The sequence below is a fragment of the Vicugna pacos genome, chromosome 4, assembly GCF_048564905.1.
Source record: "Vicugna pacos chromosome 4, VicPac4, whole genome shotgun sequence".
NCBI classification, from domain to species: domain Eukaryota; kingdom Metazoa; phylum Chordata; class Mammalia; order Artiodactyla; family Camelidae; genus Vicugna; species Vicugna pacos.
In genome coordinates this window covers 51,098,131-51,114,282 of record NC_132990.1, presented here as the reverse complement: position 1 = coordinate 51,114,282, position 16,152 = coordinate 51,098,131, and the positions used below count along the sequence as shown (strand labels likewise).

At 43.9% G+C, this 16,152-nt stretch overlaps 1 protein-coding gene across 3 annotated transcripts in view; it reads left to right on the top strand.

The window, feature by feature from the left end:
- Nucleotides 1-16,152, top strand: part of ANKS6 (ankyrin repeat and sterile alpha motif domain containing 6) — a 52,262-nt gene that overhangs the window by 30,625 nt on the left and 5,485 nt on the right. For 2 of the 3 annotated variants that reach the window (XM_072959807.1, XM_031677349.2), the window contains exons 12-14: nucleotides 2,634-2,820; nucleotides 7,414-7,481; nucleotides 9,637-9,753. In XM_072959807.1, the coding sequence (XP_072815908.1) occupies nucleotides 2,634-2,820; nucleotides 7,414-7,481; nucleotides 9,637-9,753 (372 nt within the window). The remainder of the gene's footprint in view (nucleotides 1-2,633; nucleotides 2,821-7,413; nucleotides 7,482-9,636; nucleotides 9,754-16,152) is intronic. The other variant, XM_031677350.2, reaches the window with a different exon arrangement.

Genomic DNA, 16,152 nt, shown 5'->3' with positions numbered 1-16,152 from the left:
AACAGAATAGAGAGGCCAAAAATAGACCCACACAAGAATAGTCAACTTTTTTTTTCTTACAAAGGCACGAAAGCAATTCAACAAAGAAAGGATAGTCTTTTCAACAAATAGTGCTGGAACAATTGAATATGCAGAAAAATGAACCTCCGCATATATATCACAGCGAATACAAAGATTAATTCAAAATGGATTACAGACTGAAATAAAAAATGAAAAACTGTAAAACTTCTAGGGGAAAATCTGTGTGACTTCAGATTTGGCAAGGAAGTTTAAGATACAGTACCAAAAGCATGATCCTTGAAAAGAAAAAAAAAGTTAAATTGGGTTTTATCAAAATTCAGATCTTTTGCCCTGCAAGAGATAGCATTAAGAGAATAAAAAGGCAAATCACAGACCAGACAAAATACTTGCAAATCATGTATCTTACAGAAGCCTTGTATCCAGTAAAAAGAACTCTCAAAACTCAGTAATAAGAAAACAACCAGCAAATTTAAAATTGGGCAAAATATCTGTATAGATGCTTCATCAAAGAAGATATACAGATGGCAAATAAACATATTAAAACATGTTCAACATCATTAATTATTAGGGACATGCTACTTAAAACCACAATGAGACAGCACTAATACACCTATTATTAGACTGCCTGAAATTAAAAAAAAGTTACACGTGCTATGAGAACGTGGAGCTACTGGAATTTTCATTCCTTGCTGGTGGGAATGTGAAAATGATGCAGCCACCTTGAAAAAGTTTGGCAGTTTCTTACAAAACTACATATACACTTAGCATATGACCTGGCTATCTCCCTCCTAGGTATTTACCCAAATGAATTTTTAAAAACTTCGGTTTATGCAAAAATCAGTTTGTGAATGTCTATAGCAGTTTTTCCTTAATACCCCAAACTGGAAACAGCTCATAACAGGTAAATTTGTAAACTAACTGTGGTAACATCCATGCAATGAAATACTACTCAGCAGGCTGGAAAAGGACACACTATTGATACATGCAATAACTTAAATGGATCTTAGAGGCATTATGCTGAGCCAGGCCAAAAAAAAAATGTGTACATATTTGATTTCATTTAGATGGCCTTCTGCAAAAGGCAGAACTGTAGGAATGAAAAGCAGATCTGTTATTTCCATGGGTTGGGATCGGGGGAGGGATTGATGAGAAGGAACAGCACTAGGAATTGGGGGGATGATGAAGATGTTCTGTGTGGTATTCTGTTGGTTGATACACAACTCTGCTTATTTATCAAAACCTGTAGAACTGTACACAACAGTTATTTTTACTGTATGCAAACTTAAAAAATCAACTAGGAACTAAGGATGGTATGCAGACTCTGACAACAGATCTAGCTATATTACAAGTGAATGACATGACCACACTGTAGGAGGTGGGGGAAAATGTGTATCAAGTAGATACTATAAGGCTAAAGCAAAGACAAAAAGAACGGTACACAAGCACTGCACTCTAGTTGATAATTTTTTTTCTTGCAGGGGTATAGGCTAGCAGATCTGAAGCCTCTTTACATATATATACTTTTTGCACGCATATATACTAGGGTTGAACAAATAAGTAAATATTTTATAAATAATGAGCCCAGGTTTTAAATGGCAAAGTCATGAAAGATAAGGCAAGACCGAGGGATTGTCGCAGACTAAAGGAGACTGAGGAGACATGAAAAGTCAATGCAGCAAGGATCCTGGGCCAGAATAAGAACGTCAGTGGAACAACCAGTGATACTTGAGTACAGTCTGTAGTTTACTACTGGTGTTGTCCCCGTGTTAATTTCCTATCTTCAATGATTATACTAGAGTTTTATAAGATGTTGACATTAGGGGAAACTCGCTGAGGGATACACGGGAACTCTGTTCTCTCTTTACAGCTCTTCTGTACATCTAGAAGTACTCACGGACATAGAAAACAAACTTATGGTTACCAAAGGGGAGCGGGAGGAGGGGAGGGATAAATTAGGAGTATGGGATTAACAGATCAAGCAATGAAGATTTACCATCTACCACAGGGGATTATATACCCAACACCTTGTAGTAACCTGCAATGGAATATAATCTGGAAAAAAAAACAGTCACTGTGCTATACACCTAAAACTAACACAACATTGTAAATCAACTATATTTCAATATAAATAAATAAAAGTATTTCAAAATAAAAAGGCCTTTTTTGTGTGCAGCACACACATAAAAAGGAACACTAAGAGTTCTTTGGTGGAAGGTTGGAAGTGGCTGGTTTAGATGAAGGAACAGCAGAATGGGACTTTGTGTATGATGAGCCACGCTTCCATTTTAGAGCTGGTTAACTGAGAGGTAAGGGGACTTGGCCAAGGACACAATGCCAGCAGCTGTAGGGGCAGGACGAGGCCCTGGGTTTTTTGGCTCCTCGTGTGCCGCTTTCCCCATTCTATTCCCTGCCTCTCTGCTCCAGGGAAGGATTTTCCTGAAGCTCTTCTGATAATGCTGTTTCTGCTTTGCATGTTTTCTTAAGTAGATTTCATAGTCCTGGTTAGATATCTTGTTGAGTTAGATATCACCCTTGTTCCCTGTTGTGGGTGTCTGTTTGAATCATGTCTACCCTCCAGGTGATGGCTTATGTGTTTTTCTTATTCTTTCCAGCAGAAACTGGAGACAAGCAAAAGGCCTCCGTCTGGAACTTCCACTACCTCCAAAAGTACCTCCCCTACCCTCACACCTTCGCCGTCTCCCAAAGGGCACGCTGCCGAGTCCTCCGTGTCCTCCTCCTCCTCCCACCGGCAATCCAAGAGCAGCGGGGGCTCCAGCAGCGGCACCATCACTGACGAGGGTGAGTCCCCCGACATCCCCAGACCCCACCCTTTCCTCTTCACCATGGTGACCTGGTAGGTGTCCTTAATTGCTATTGCCATCCTAGGTTGGGTGTTTTGTTTTTATTTGTTTTAATCAAACAAAAACACCTGTCCCTCCCCTCCCCGATTCTGCCGTGTATTTTTGCCTTTGTTGAGCTTACATATCTAAACAGTATATAATAGTTTTTTGACTGTAGGTGAGTTTTGATTACATATACAAATGTACATGTGTAGAAATGCTTCTCCAACATCAGTTTTGTACTTTTCCCTGAATCAGAATTCTGTCAGTTGCAAGGAATGGAGTCTCCACTCAAACTGATTTAAGCAAAAACAACCAAAAAACTTTTAATTTGTTGGCTCATAAAGTGTAAGTGTCTAGGGTGTGCTTCAGGCATGTCTGGATCCAGGTCCTTTGGGAGTGTTACTCTCCATGTCTCAAAAGTGGTGGCAAGGATGCCCTCAGCAGCTTCAGGCTTACTTCTTCCTGCTGAATTCGCAACCCAGCAGAAAGAGTGCTGCTTTCTTAGTAGGTCCAGCAAAATCCCTGGGGTAAAGAAAGGTCATTGTCCTGCCTTGGCTATATTTATGACTACTTGGGTTTTTGCTCATCCTTGATGATTACTGTGTTCCCAAGGGTGCAGTGTGTTGCCTTTAGAGCCAGGGTCGGGGTCAGGTCTGTGTGGACTGAGAGCGGGAGAGAAGTAGCTCCTCAAAGGAAAATGGAAGTGCTGTTTCTGGAAGGAGGAGACAAGGATGCTGGGCAAGCAAAAGCAAGAGGTATCCACTGCAACCAGGAGAACGTTGGAACCTGCATGAGTGGGGATGATGAGGAAAGGCAGATGGAGCTGACGGCAGGGCAGGAGTGGAGGTTGTGCAGTGAGGCCCCAGATAAAGATGTGAAGACATAAAAGAAAGGAGAGAAGAGCGGAAGCTCACCCTTTAAAACTGCCCTCTGGTGGCTCCTGAGAGCGGGGGTTGGGGGAGGAGCAAGTGGAGCTTTGATGAGAGATGGGGCCCAGGCAGGAGCAAATCAAGGAGTATAAATCAGAGAGGGCAGGAAACTCTTTGTGTGTGTGGTCCTCATACAGCGCATTTGCAGGCATATCCCTGCAGCTGCCAGGAGGGAGGGCGGAGCAGGTTCTGCCCAGCAAGTTGAAATCAACTGCACAGGCTCTGGTCTGTACTGAGTTGATAAACGCACACTGCCATCGGCATCCTCTTTATTTGGGGCTCCTTTTATTGTTTTGTGATATCTAGTGCAATCATTTATAAAAGCTTCAGAGATTCACTAGCAACCCCATTCCTCCCTAATCGTGTTTTCTCTGTGGAATCTTAAGTTTTCTACCTGTGAACTCTCCCACCTCGGAGTCTTTCAGGAATCGAAGCTCTTAGAGGTTCAGTTTAGGATTTGTACCCCACCTTTTTCCAAAACAGAGTTGAGACAGTGGATATTTGAATGCACTGTCCATGCCCACTCTTTTTGTCTCATTCTTTATTAAAATAAGGTTTACAAAGCCTAGTTGGGATAAAAACAGAGGAGGACCTGAAGCAAGTTCTTTTTAGGTTAATTTCTTGGACTTAGAAAGCCTCATTTTCCCTCCTGAGGTTCCTGGGACCTGGGACAGCAAGACCGTTGTCCTGAAGGCATTAGATTATCACAGACCGGAGCCTGCAGTTCATCCCCAAACAGCCATCCTTTATGAAATTTTTATGGGAAATCTATAGCTCCAGTCAAGGACCGCATGCAAGCCTTTGCCCTGCTCACCTTTCTACCCATGTCCCTCTCTCTACGCTCTGCGCATCGGAAGTGGTGAGGCCATGACAATGTCACCTTCTCTGCCTCACATTTGTTCCATGAAGGCTTCCGGGACAGGCACTGGGTACTATAACCAGTGCTGAGTGTTAGGATAACTCACAGTTAGGCTGGGGTTCAGATACTTTTCACATAATAACATTAAATGATTGTAACACAAAGTGGGATCAAACCTGTGTTATCAGCAAGGCGTGGAGCATCATGGAGCACCATGGAGCACCATGGCAGGCTTCACTGAAGAGGAGGCACTTGTGCTGGGCCACAAGGGCTGAGAAGAGAGAGGGCAGTGGTGGGCCAGAGGGTTAAATTTATATGAAATGTACAATCTGGCAATTAAACATAGCTATTAAAAGTCAGATTATAACAACAACAAAAATATATGTTAAAATAGAAAAAAAGTCAAATTACATGAATTAAGTCGATTATGTTACATACACAGGTATATGGTATTTAAAACAAAATGTATTATTTACTGATTTTTTAGTGAATTTCCTAATATCTGTGCTCTTGGGGTTTTTTACATCTCTTATCTATACGGTGGAAAGGCTGTGTGATGATGTGTTACTCCTGTGCATCTTTCTCAATTCTGCTTTCAGGAACGTGACATTAGTAGGTTGAAATAGGCCATGGTGGGGTATTTACACCATGGAAATTAGCAAACATCATCCATCAGGATTTGATTTATTGTTTTATAGCTCATATATAAATGTCATCTAGATAGTGATGGAGACAGTGTGAATTATGCAGGTTAACCTTTAAAGTTTCATGTCTGTAGCTGTTATACTGAGAGCAGCACCCAAAACTGAGAAAGTATTCTTCTAGGATTCGAAAACCATTATCTGATTCAGCAAAGTTGCTCGCATGAAGTTCCAGCATTTGTCTTTGTTGTTTCATTTCATCTCTCATGCTCATGTAAACGGAAGCATGAACCAACCTTCATGTTGGAAGTATATTCATTGGCCATATCTGCAAGAGTAAGGCAAAAATCAATAAAAGCATTCAGTGAGATGCCCGAAATGCAATGAAGGCATTGGCTATAGGGAATTTATAATACAGAGTATCATGTAATTTATTATTATACGTAAATTATGTGCACACATTCTTAAATCAGTAAAATCTGCAATAAAATTATGGACCTATATACATGCATATATTCCCCTCACCCATAAAGCCAGTTGTTAAACATTTACCAGCACACAAATGTGTAGAGACTTTTGGGGAACAGCAGGACCAAAGCATTATATGCATCATGAACCTATAATGGATTATGTGTGGATTGGGACTCATTTCCTCTCATACATTCTGGCTCAATAGCAGCTCTTTTGTGAAGCCTCTCCAGTCCTTTGGGTTGGTCAGCTGTTCTCTCTGTCCCCAGAGCCCCTTGTTCATGCCCTTCACCATATACTCCTCACTAATGGGAGAAGTGGCAGAGCGGGGTGTGTAGCAGAGACCTGGTAGCTAAACCACTGGGCTTGAATCCCTGCTCTTCCGTGGACTAGTGGAGTGACCTCACTTGAGATATGGTATCCAGCTTTCTGTGCCTTCCTTATCTGTAAATGGGGACAGTAATAGGGTCTACCTCATGGGGTTATCCATTACAGGGTGCCTGATGGTGAGCACGGCATCAGCTGTCACCCTCATCATTATGTCTTCCCAGCCACACTGAGCTCCCTCATAGCAGGGACCTTTCCATCCTTGCATTCCCAGCATGTAGTGGGCACATTAGTTGTTACTGTTGAATGATGAATGAGTGAGTAGAAGAAGGAACTTAGTCCTCCTAACCTCAAGCCCACTTTTCTGTGAGCTATACCCACTGCCCTAGGACCTTTGCACTTGCCACTCTCTCTACCTGGATGCTGCCTGGTGCTCTTTGCTTTGGTATCTGCACAGCATACTCCTTCATTTACTGCTTAAATGTTACCAAGAGGCCTTCCCTGACCACCTTGTATGAAACAACATTCTCATCCCCTGTCAACCTACCCGACCCTGATCTGTTTTTCTTCACTGCCTTGGGCCTGTCAGCCTGTTTATGGTCATTGTTGGTCCAGTGCCTAGTCTGGTAAATCCCTATTGACTGCGCAAATGAATGTTTCTTCAAGCCACCCAGATGCTGGTATTGTCTCCTTTCTTTACCCTCCCTGCTCTGATATCTTGATACCCCAGATCTTCTATTTTCCCCTGGTCCGTGCCCACCTGGCTTTGTGGTTCCATTTAGACATATCCTTCCTTGAGGAAGCCTACAACCTCCAAATGCTTGAGCCAAACCTTGACTCTGGTCTGAAGCCCACCTGCCTGTTCTGTCCAGGTCTTTCTCTGGCTAGCTGAGAGCTGCTGGCATTAGTGTTTGCTGCAAGTGCAGCTACCAGCAGTCAAGAAAACATAGTTAAAAATTGTTCTTGGACAGAAGGTGGAGTTGTAGTCCCAGCAGCTAGAACTCCAAGAACTTGGTGGTTGCAGCCATTGGAGAGTCAGCCTGGCCGTGAACCTTCCCATCATCTGTCTTCACAGCCCAATCTGGGCTTTTGGGAAATGCTGAGAGCCTGCCCCAAGGGAAGAGTGTGGCCAACAGGTAGCTCGGGATACACCTCCGGCTTCATCCCCAGGAACACAGCTTAGATCTGCTTTCTCGGTGGGAGATTCTTGTCGAACTTCATTTGAGATAAGATTACCACTACTTTATGAAAGATTGAAAACCACTCTTTTGATGTATTTTACCAAATTCTAAAATATCTTATGTTACATTCTCTCCCTCTTGAAGATGAACTGACTGGAATCCTTAAGAAATTATCACTTGAGAAATATCAGCCCATTTTTGAGGAGCAAGAGGTAAGGATGTTCTTTTCGAGTGTCAATTTAAATCTTACCAGAAAACAGTTGTCTAAATATTTAGGTTTCCATTCTGTAAGCCTGGATTGATCTTTTTCACTGAGGCAGCTAAGGAAATAGAATTCAAGTTCAGGTAGGGAGGGTATAGCTCAGTGGTAGAGTATATGCCTAGCATGCGCAAGGTCCTGGGTTCAATCCCTAATACCTCCACTAAAAAAATAAATAAGCCTAATTACCTCCCCCTCAAAAAAGAAACCTAAAAAAAAAAAGAATTCATGTTCAGCATATTTGGTTCACTTCCTAACAATGAAATCCTGGGGACATCATGGCTTGTTTTGTTGTAATAGGATTTTGTAATTTTGAGCACTGTTCTCTCTAGTAAAGTTTGTGTCTGTCCTATTCCCCTTTGAAGGGGATTGACTAGCAGGCTTTTAGGTTTAAAGCAGGTCAAAAGCAAATCCTAATGAATCTATTTGTTAAGTGTCTGAATGTAAAGAGTCTGTGTTAGTCTGAGAGAGTTTAAAAGCTTAAAAGCACTCACAATCACATTTTTAAAAAACCCCAAAAAACTACTGTTCTGCAGTTTGGAAGTTTCTCAAAATGTTAAGCAGAGTTACCTCATGACCCAGCATTCCCACTCTTTGGTACATACCCAAGAAAGCTGAAAACATACTTTGGCATAAAAACTTGTGTATTCATAGCTGCACTATTCATCATAGTGGCCAAAAAGCGGAAACAACCCAAATGCCCATCAACTGATGAATGAATAAATAAAATGTGTTATCTCTATACCGTGGAATGTAGCTTGGCTGTAAAATTGGGGGAAATACTGATACACACTACAACATGGATGAGCCTTGGAAACACTGTGCTAAGTGAAGGAAGCTAGTCATAAAAGGCCGCATATGGTCTGATTCCATTTATATGCAATGTCCAGAACAGGCAAATCTGTAGAGACAGAAAGTAGACTAGTGGTTGCCAGGGAATGTAGGGAGGAGAGAATGGGGAGTGATTGCTAACGGGTATGGGTTTTCTTTCTGGGGTGATGAGAATGTTCTAAAATTAAGTGTGGTGATGGTTACACAACTCTGTACGAAAAATCATTGAATTGTGTAGTTTCAATGGGTGAGTTGTATGGTAGGTGAATTATATCTCAATAAGCCATTACTGTTTTTATTGTTGGCCAAATAAAACTCCTCTCTGAGCCCCACTAGCCACCACAGTGTAATCACGGGCTTAGAACATTCTGCTGCCCAGCTTACTACATGACAACTGTCATACTTATAGTAGCAATCGCAAGAATCACTCATTGTCCCCAACAAGCTTGAGATGAAATTGAGGAGTTTGTATTTTGATTCAAGAAACAGAGGTGCTGTGGCTTTCTTCCTCGGTTTGCTTTTCTGCCCTATCCACGCTGTCCTTCCTGCCTCCTTGGCATCTTAAACTTCAGTGGTGATTTTTCTTGTTGTCAGAAAAATCTTTTCTGTTTGTTAATGGCTGCCTGCTTTTATTTTATATGTTCTATGCCTTCTGAGGAGCTAGCCATGGGGACCTACATACAGGCTGGGTGTGGGGTCTCTGCTACAGGTCTGGGATGGTCCTGGGAAGAAGTGTCTGGCGGGGCCAGGAATTTCCGCCAGGGTCAGGGGGCAGCCATGATTCTCCACAGCCCTTCTTTCCTTTATTGCTTCTGCTGGTTTATTTTCTCACTCTCTTTCCACAGTCTGCATCTCTCTTGTCCTTGGGGGGGAAACATGGTGAGTACTGCCATATACTCCTGTTTTCTGCACAGTATCCAATATTGTTAAAAGGGCGGCAATGTTGGAAGTAACTTTCTAATAGCAGGACTTGGATTTTTACCACTCAAGTCACCCAGATTAGTGTCTCGGAGACTTTCCTTACTTGTTTGGCTTGTAGGCATTTTCCAGAATGCACTCTTCTGAAAATCCCAGGGCTAGAGCTAAGGAGAGTTCATTTTTAATGATATTTTCAAATGAACTTTCAGCATAAAGCCAGGAATTGGAAGTAGTAAATCATAATTAATTTACTGCTAATCAGCACTAATAGCTCATAATCATGATATTTTTGTTGCGGTTGGGAAAAAAGAGGTGTGGCACCAAGCAGATGGTAGCAAATCCCCCTTCTCTCTTCCCAGGTGGACATGGAAGCATTCCTGACGCTCACTGACGGCGACTTGAAGGAGCTGGGTATTAAGACAGATGGATCCAGGCAGCAGATCTTGGCAGCGATTTCTGAACTGAATGCAGGCAAGGTATTGTTCTCTCTCTCTCTCTCTCTTTTTTTTTTTGTGCTGTTTCCTTTTTCAACCAAGAGTTTCATTAGGATCCTCAGCCCTGTGTGCGCAAGGATCTTCAAGGTCTGATTTCGTCCCCCATCCGCACTGACATCCCTGGCGGAGGCTGCCCCGCTCGCACAGTTCTCATGGCGGAAGGGTCACTGCCTTCCAGTGTGCCTGTTCCTTTTCCAGATCTCTCTTTCCACAAGGTTGTTTTTCCTTAGATTTAGCTCAAATATTCCCTCCAGTCATTTCAACCCACAGGGCTGGGTTTTGCCCTCCTTAGCACAATAGAAGTTGATTAAGACAGGGCCTGGAGTCAGGCTGACCTGGGTTCGAATCCCAGCTCCTCCACTTACTCACCATGACCCCGGGCAAGTCACACCGCTCTCTGAGCCTGGCTTTCCTGTCTGTAGTTGAGGGTTGATGGGCTTGTTGCCAGGTCTGAGAGACTCAGCAGAATGCCTGGCATACAGTGATCCGTCAGTCACTGTTGTTATTGTTAGCATCGTGCATTTTTGTCTGATGTTCAATTTGTGTTTCACCAGCTTTAAAGCTAAAGATGGGCGATGTCCCCACCCACCCAAAGGGGCATATGCAAAAAACAAATAAGCAAACAAAACACACGAGAAGCAAGTCACCACTCACTTTGCAGGCCTTTGTACAATCACTCTCGGGCTGTTCACCCCCCTTTGCCTTCTGCCTTTCTCCCCAATGTGGGCTGGATCTTTTTGTCTCTCATTCTAGCAGCAACGTATAATACTTGCTTACCTGTCACTTTGTCACACTTTGTCTAACAGCTCCCCATTTGTTGGATAGTAGTGCTATGTCTGGGATTTTGCCATTATAAATAGTGCTGTAATGGACGCCTCTGCCTTTTCTTCTTTCTTCTGTTGTTTCGGGCTCTGTTCCACAATATGAGGTTATGTCAGAGATCATGACCATCTTATGATTCTTTCTATTTATTTCTAGTAGACACAGAAATATTAAACAGACAGCAAATAAATATCCTGTAGCACTTTATCATTCACAAATCACTTTGCATACATTTCCTCATTTAATCTGGGAGGCCGGTATCCTCACCTTCACGGATCCAGCCAAGGAGCAGGGTCAACAGCCAGGCCCAGGTGGTGGTGGGCGGACGGCCGAGGCAGAGCCTGAGCTGGGTCTTCCTCATTTGTTCTGCAGCACCGTGCTGTGCTTGGGGCGGTGATTTTGTTGCCAGCGTTGTCATCATTAATACACCTGCCTATAGGCTGTGAGGTGGTCCTTCAGAGTGATGTAGTCAGCATTGCTTCAGGTGCCTGCAAAGCTGAGCATTTTCCTACAAGTCTTTGCTGTGTGTTCTGTCTCCTCTGTAAGTGGCCTGTTCCTAAACGCTGCTCACCTGTCCCAGAACCTGGGCTGCTTCACTTTACAGATAGGGAAGCAAAGCCTCCAGGAGGGGCGGTGAGCCCTGACTCCCAGACCAGCACCATTTTTGCTCTGCCATAAGATGAGAGGGCTGGGAAATGGGCAGGTCTCTGCTGTTAGGAAGGGTTCACCCAGGGAACGGAAGCCCCAAGGTGGCTCGCTGCAACTGGGTCACCTGAAGTCAGCACTAAAGTCTTTGGAGTGTTGATTTATTCATGAAAATTTGCTCTTTGACTATCTGCCATGTATCAAGCATCGTGTGGGTGTTGAGCACTGAGAATCAGTCTGTGCCCGGCACTAATCTGACTGCCATGTCACATCTAGTCTTCATGTAACCTTCACAAAAGCCACTGAGGTCAGTTCCAGTTTACAGATGAGGGAACTAAGGCACACAGAGACCAGAGAAGACTTGCCTAAGATCACAGAGTCAGTAAGTGGCAGAACCAGGATTAGCACCCAGTTTGTGTCCTGACCACTGTGTTATCCTGCCTGGGTGTAACCCACCAGCACATGAAGGAGAGATGTATCTTGTTATGAGAGCTCCTAGCTTAGAGAGGTGTCTGGTAAGGCAAGGACCTTGAAGACATCCCTGAGGAAATGGTAGGAGGGCTGCGATCTGAAGAAGATAGTAACTGTATGGCAGAAGGTTAGAAGAGAATGCAGACCAGACAGAGGGAAACACATGTGCAAAGGCCCTGTGGTGAGAAGATGTATGGTACATTTAAAGAATGAAAGGACTGGCTGGAGCACAGAGAACAAGATGTGTGGTGTCTGAAAAGACCAGAGGGGACAGACTGAGGGTCCCAGGAAGGTCAAGGGTGACCCAGTCAAGTGGGCAAGGGCTTTGGGGAGAGGACTAGGTGAGTGATAATAGGGGACTATGGCTCAGGAGTTAGGGCCCTTCCTCCTCAAGACATCCAAGGGCCAGATGTGTGAGCCAAGGAGAGGATGGAGGTGAGGAAAGCCAAGCTTAGTCAGTTGAGGAAGAAGGACAGAAAAGGGTCTGGATACAGTAGGGTCAGTGAGGACTGTGGAGGGCCGGGGAAGACAGGTGCCTGGTACCATTAGAGCCTGGCCTCGGGCTTGGTAGACAGCAACCACTAATGCTTCCAGAACTTCCCCTCTGCCTTGGCCACCTTAGTCCAGAATCACAAAAAGAAGACAGATGGGTTCATTTAGAAATCTTAGGAACTTAACTGTCATCATCAGAGTGGATGATGTGACATCTCGAGCCCACTCAAAAGGAGGACATTTTTCTTAAAGTCTGTACAATCTAGAACTTTTTTCAGTTTTCTCTCAAATTCATAGGCCGTCTTCTCCCTGCTTGTGTAACAGTTTGCATCCCATACTAAACAGGGCCCCATCAAGAGAAGCAGAAGAGACAGCTGTTGATGGTTGTCATAGTCAGTTTGGGCCACATAACAAAGTCCCTTAGACTGAGTGACTTATGAATAGAAACGTAATTCCCATAGTGTGGAGGCTGGAAGTCTGAGGTCAGGGTGCCAGCAAGTTTGAGTTCTGGGGAGTCCTCTGCCAAGTTGCACACTGCCACCTTCTCATGTGTCCGGCCCAGGACAGAGAGAAGCAAAATCTCTTATCTCTTCCTACAGGGGCACTAATGCCATCATTGGAGCCACACCCTCATGACCTCACCTAGTCCTAATCACCTTCCAGATGCCCCACCTCCTGACACCATCACATCAGGCGTAGGGTTTCAGCATAGGGATTTGGTGGGAGAACACAAACATTCAGTCCATAACAGTGGTCTTCTTTGAGGGCACCAGCTGACCAGCTCCCAACTGGAAGACCCAGGTGCTTCTAATGTGCCAGGCCACCCACATCCTCCCCACAGGCAGCATCTACGCTGCAAAGGCAGAGGATCCCACATGGAGATAGGTGCAGGGGGTAGGGCCGATCTGAACTAATCGCTGAGAACAGCTCTATTATTTGAGGCTGAGTGGTGCCAGACAGTCCTGTAGAAACAAGGATTGTGTGTCAAGTGTATCTTAGAGCGAAGGCACAATTGGGAGATGCTAACTATCACAAAAGCAAGTTTATCTTCACTTCTCTGGGTTACCGTTGCAAGTCTGTCCTGGTTCTTAGAAAGAGCGAAAAACTTCTCAGACTGAGTGTGGCATCCCAGAGCCCTTTGGATGCCCTGGGCCTGGGCTCTTCTGGGCTGGACCCACCTGACCCTGACTCCTGTCTCCTTGATCGCTGCAGGGCATGGGCTTCCCTTTTAACGTTTATCGTTTTTCTTTCAAAACCCAACTTTGGCCACGAAAGTACTCATTGTGGTTCAAATGCTCTGTGCACATTTGAGAACTCAGATGAGGATATGTGAGAGAGGGGAGGGCCAGCTTTCCTTGCCCCCATGTCTTTCTAGCTGTGACCCACAGTGTGCTGGAGGATTGTAGAATCAATTTAGTAGTTCATGAGCAGCATTTTAACAAGCAACATAGAATAGAGTAGAAAATACCAACATTCTTTGCAGGTAAGAAGGGTAAAACTTGTTTTAGTTGTATGGATTTACATGTAAGAGGGTTGTGGTAGAAAATGTTTTTCTTACACTATCAAAAAAGTTTGAACATTTTAGTCTAAATATTTTAAAATGAATATTAACCCCAAACCTGGCTCAGCCATAAAAATATCAGTAAAGCAATGTGGACCCTCAGCCTGCAAGCCCTGTGACTTCCAAGTGAGCCCACCCCAGTATTCAAATTGTGATATATACTCAGGTCTGCTTATTCGTCTGTTAATTTCAAACAAATTGTATATTGGAGACGGTTAGCCAGAAATGATAGCCTGAGTATCACCTTTAGTTGGTCCTAAGCCGTTGCTTCTTTCCATTCTCACTTTTTGTGATTATCAAAGCAGTACATATTTGTCTTACTAAATTTGCACAGTACCAAAAAGGTGAAAAGAATTTTTAAAGGAATCACGATCCGACCACCCAGAGGCCAGGGCTCTTCACATTTGGGAGGATCGCTCTGCAGTGTTTTGTGCTGAATGTTTTTCTTTATGTGGTTGAGATAAATCTGGATCTATAATTTTACATTCTACTTTCTTCATTTAACATTAAATATATGCAGTTACTCATGTCATTAAGAACTCTTTTTAATATAATAAAATGAATTTGCATCGATGTACTAAAATTATTTATTTAAATCCCTACTTGTTGGATATGTAGATATCCAAACTTTCTATAAATAGTGCTGCAGTGAGCAACTTCGTGTATAAGGCTTTCTAATTATCTCCTAAGAATAGATGTCCAAAAAAAAAGTGAAAATTGTGGAGTCAGAGTTTAAATCAAGGAATATGGTACTTCATCCTGAATTACCTTCCTGAAAGAGCCAGCGAACGTCCTCACCAGCTGTGGGTATGAGTTCCAGTGTCACCCTTGCTGGTATTGGATACTATCAATTTGCTTTTTAATTTTTATTAATTTGATAGGACAAGAAATATGCCTTGGGCTAATTTGCATTTCTTTGACTCCTAGATAGACTGAACATATTTTTCTACTTTTAATGGCCATTTGCTTTTTTTCCTTTTAAGAATTACGAGGAAGGTCCTTTGACACTCAGGGTTTTTAAAGGGCGATTATCATTATCATCTTCAATCAGTTGTGGATGCAGGGAGTGATTATGATTTTCATCGTTTACAGCTCCCTCCTGAGGTTAGGAAGCATAGCGTGCTGGACTCCTGTCTTTCCCTGACCTCATTTCTCAAGCAATTAAGGCTAAGGTGGTGTTTAATACTGAGACGGCTGTCATCCACCCCTTCTATTTATTTTTTAGCCCTCTGCAGTTTGCACAGTGTCACCCCATTCATTATCTCAGGTTGAGTCTCATCACAGCCCCAGCATGTGATATCATCCCCATCTTACAGGCATGGAAACTCAGCGGCATCGGGTCCTGCCTGCGATGGAGTGAATGGTAGAGTAGGAATTTGGGGTCCTCTGACCCCAGCACCTCCCATGTACTGTCCTCTGCCCTGCAGCCTTTAGGTTTGTGTTGAAGGAATCCCTGTAGCACTATTCCACTATTGCAGCATCTATTCCAGGAAGGATGACTTGGAAGGATTGCACCTGCCCTTTCTGCCCTCTCAGGTGTCCAGAAAGAAGGTCTCTGCTTGAGGGTCTGGAAAGGAGCCCCTCAGGGATGTGGGGAGTCCATGAAATGAAAGAAGAGAAAGTTTGCAGTCTAGGCTCATTCAGTGAAGTTGTTTTGTTTTTTGTTTTCACTCTTGGCAGAGAACAATCTACCAGAGATTATTCATTTTTAAGTGACTTTACATTGGGCCACATTAATTTGGTTTAAAATATATACGTTTAATCTACACTGCTGTCCCCTGAGGGCAGGATGTGCCAGCATCCTGCTGCCCACCTACAGCCCAGTGTCAGCGGCAACCCCTTGGGTACTATTATCATCCTCCTTTTATAAATGAGGAAATTAAGGCCCACAGAGATGAAGTATCTTGCTCACGGTCACCCAGCTAGTCCATGGGAGGGATGGGATTTGAACCCAGGCTGTTTGATTCCAATCTCTGTTCTTAACCTCTGTGTATCACTGCCTCTCAGCCAGGTATTCAGTGAAGATCTTCTCTGGGCTTAAAGCAACACCCACATCCCCCCCTCTTTTCCCATCTCAAACTGTGTATGTAGAGGGTGGGGACTTGGAGGAGGATGCTGCAGGGATGGGATGAGAAGTGAACCACTGTGAGGACAAATTCGTCATCTTTTGGGCAAGAGGCAGTAAAGCAGTTCAGACTCTCACTTAGTATCAGAAAGTTTGGCTCCCACTGAGTTCCCTGGAAATCTGAGAGCTGGAAAGATGCTTGGAGCAGGGCAGGATAGGAGACCTCCCTTCCAGGCCAGGTGACCCAGGGCAAGTCATTCCTGCTCCTTGGGCTCTGCTCCTTGTCCTCATCCGTGCGATGGGACCCCTGCATCTTGGGAGCCTC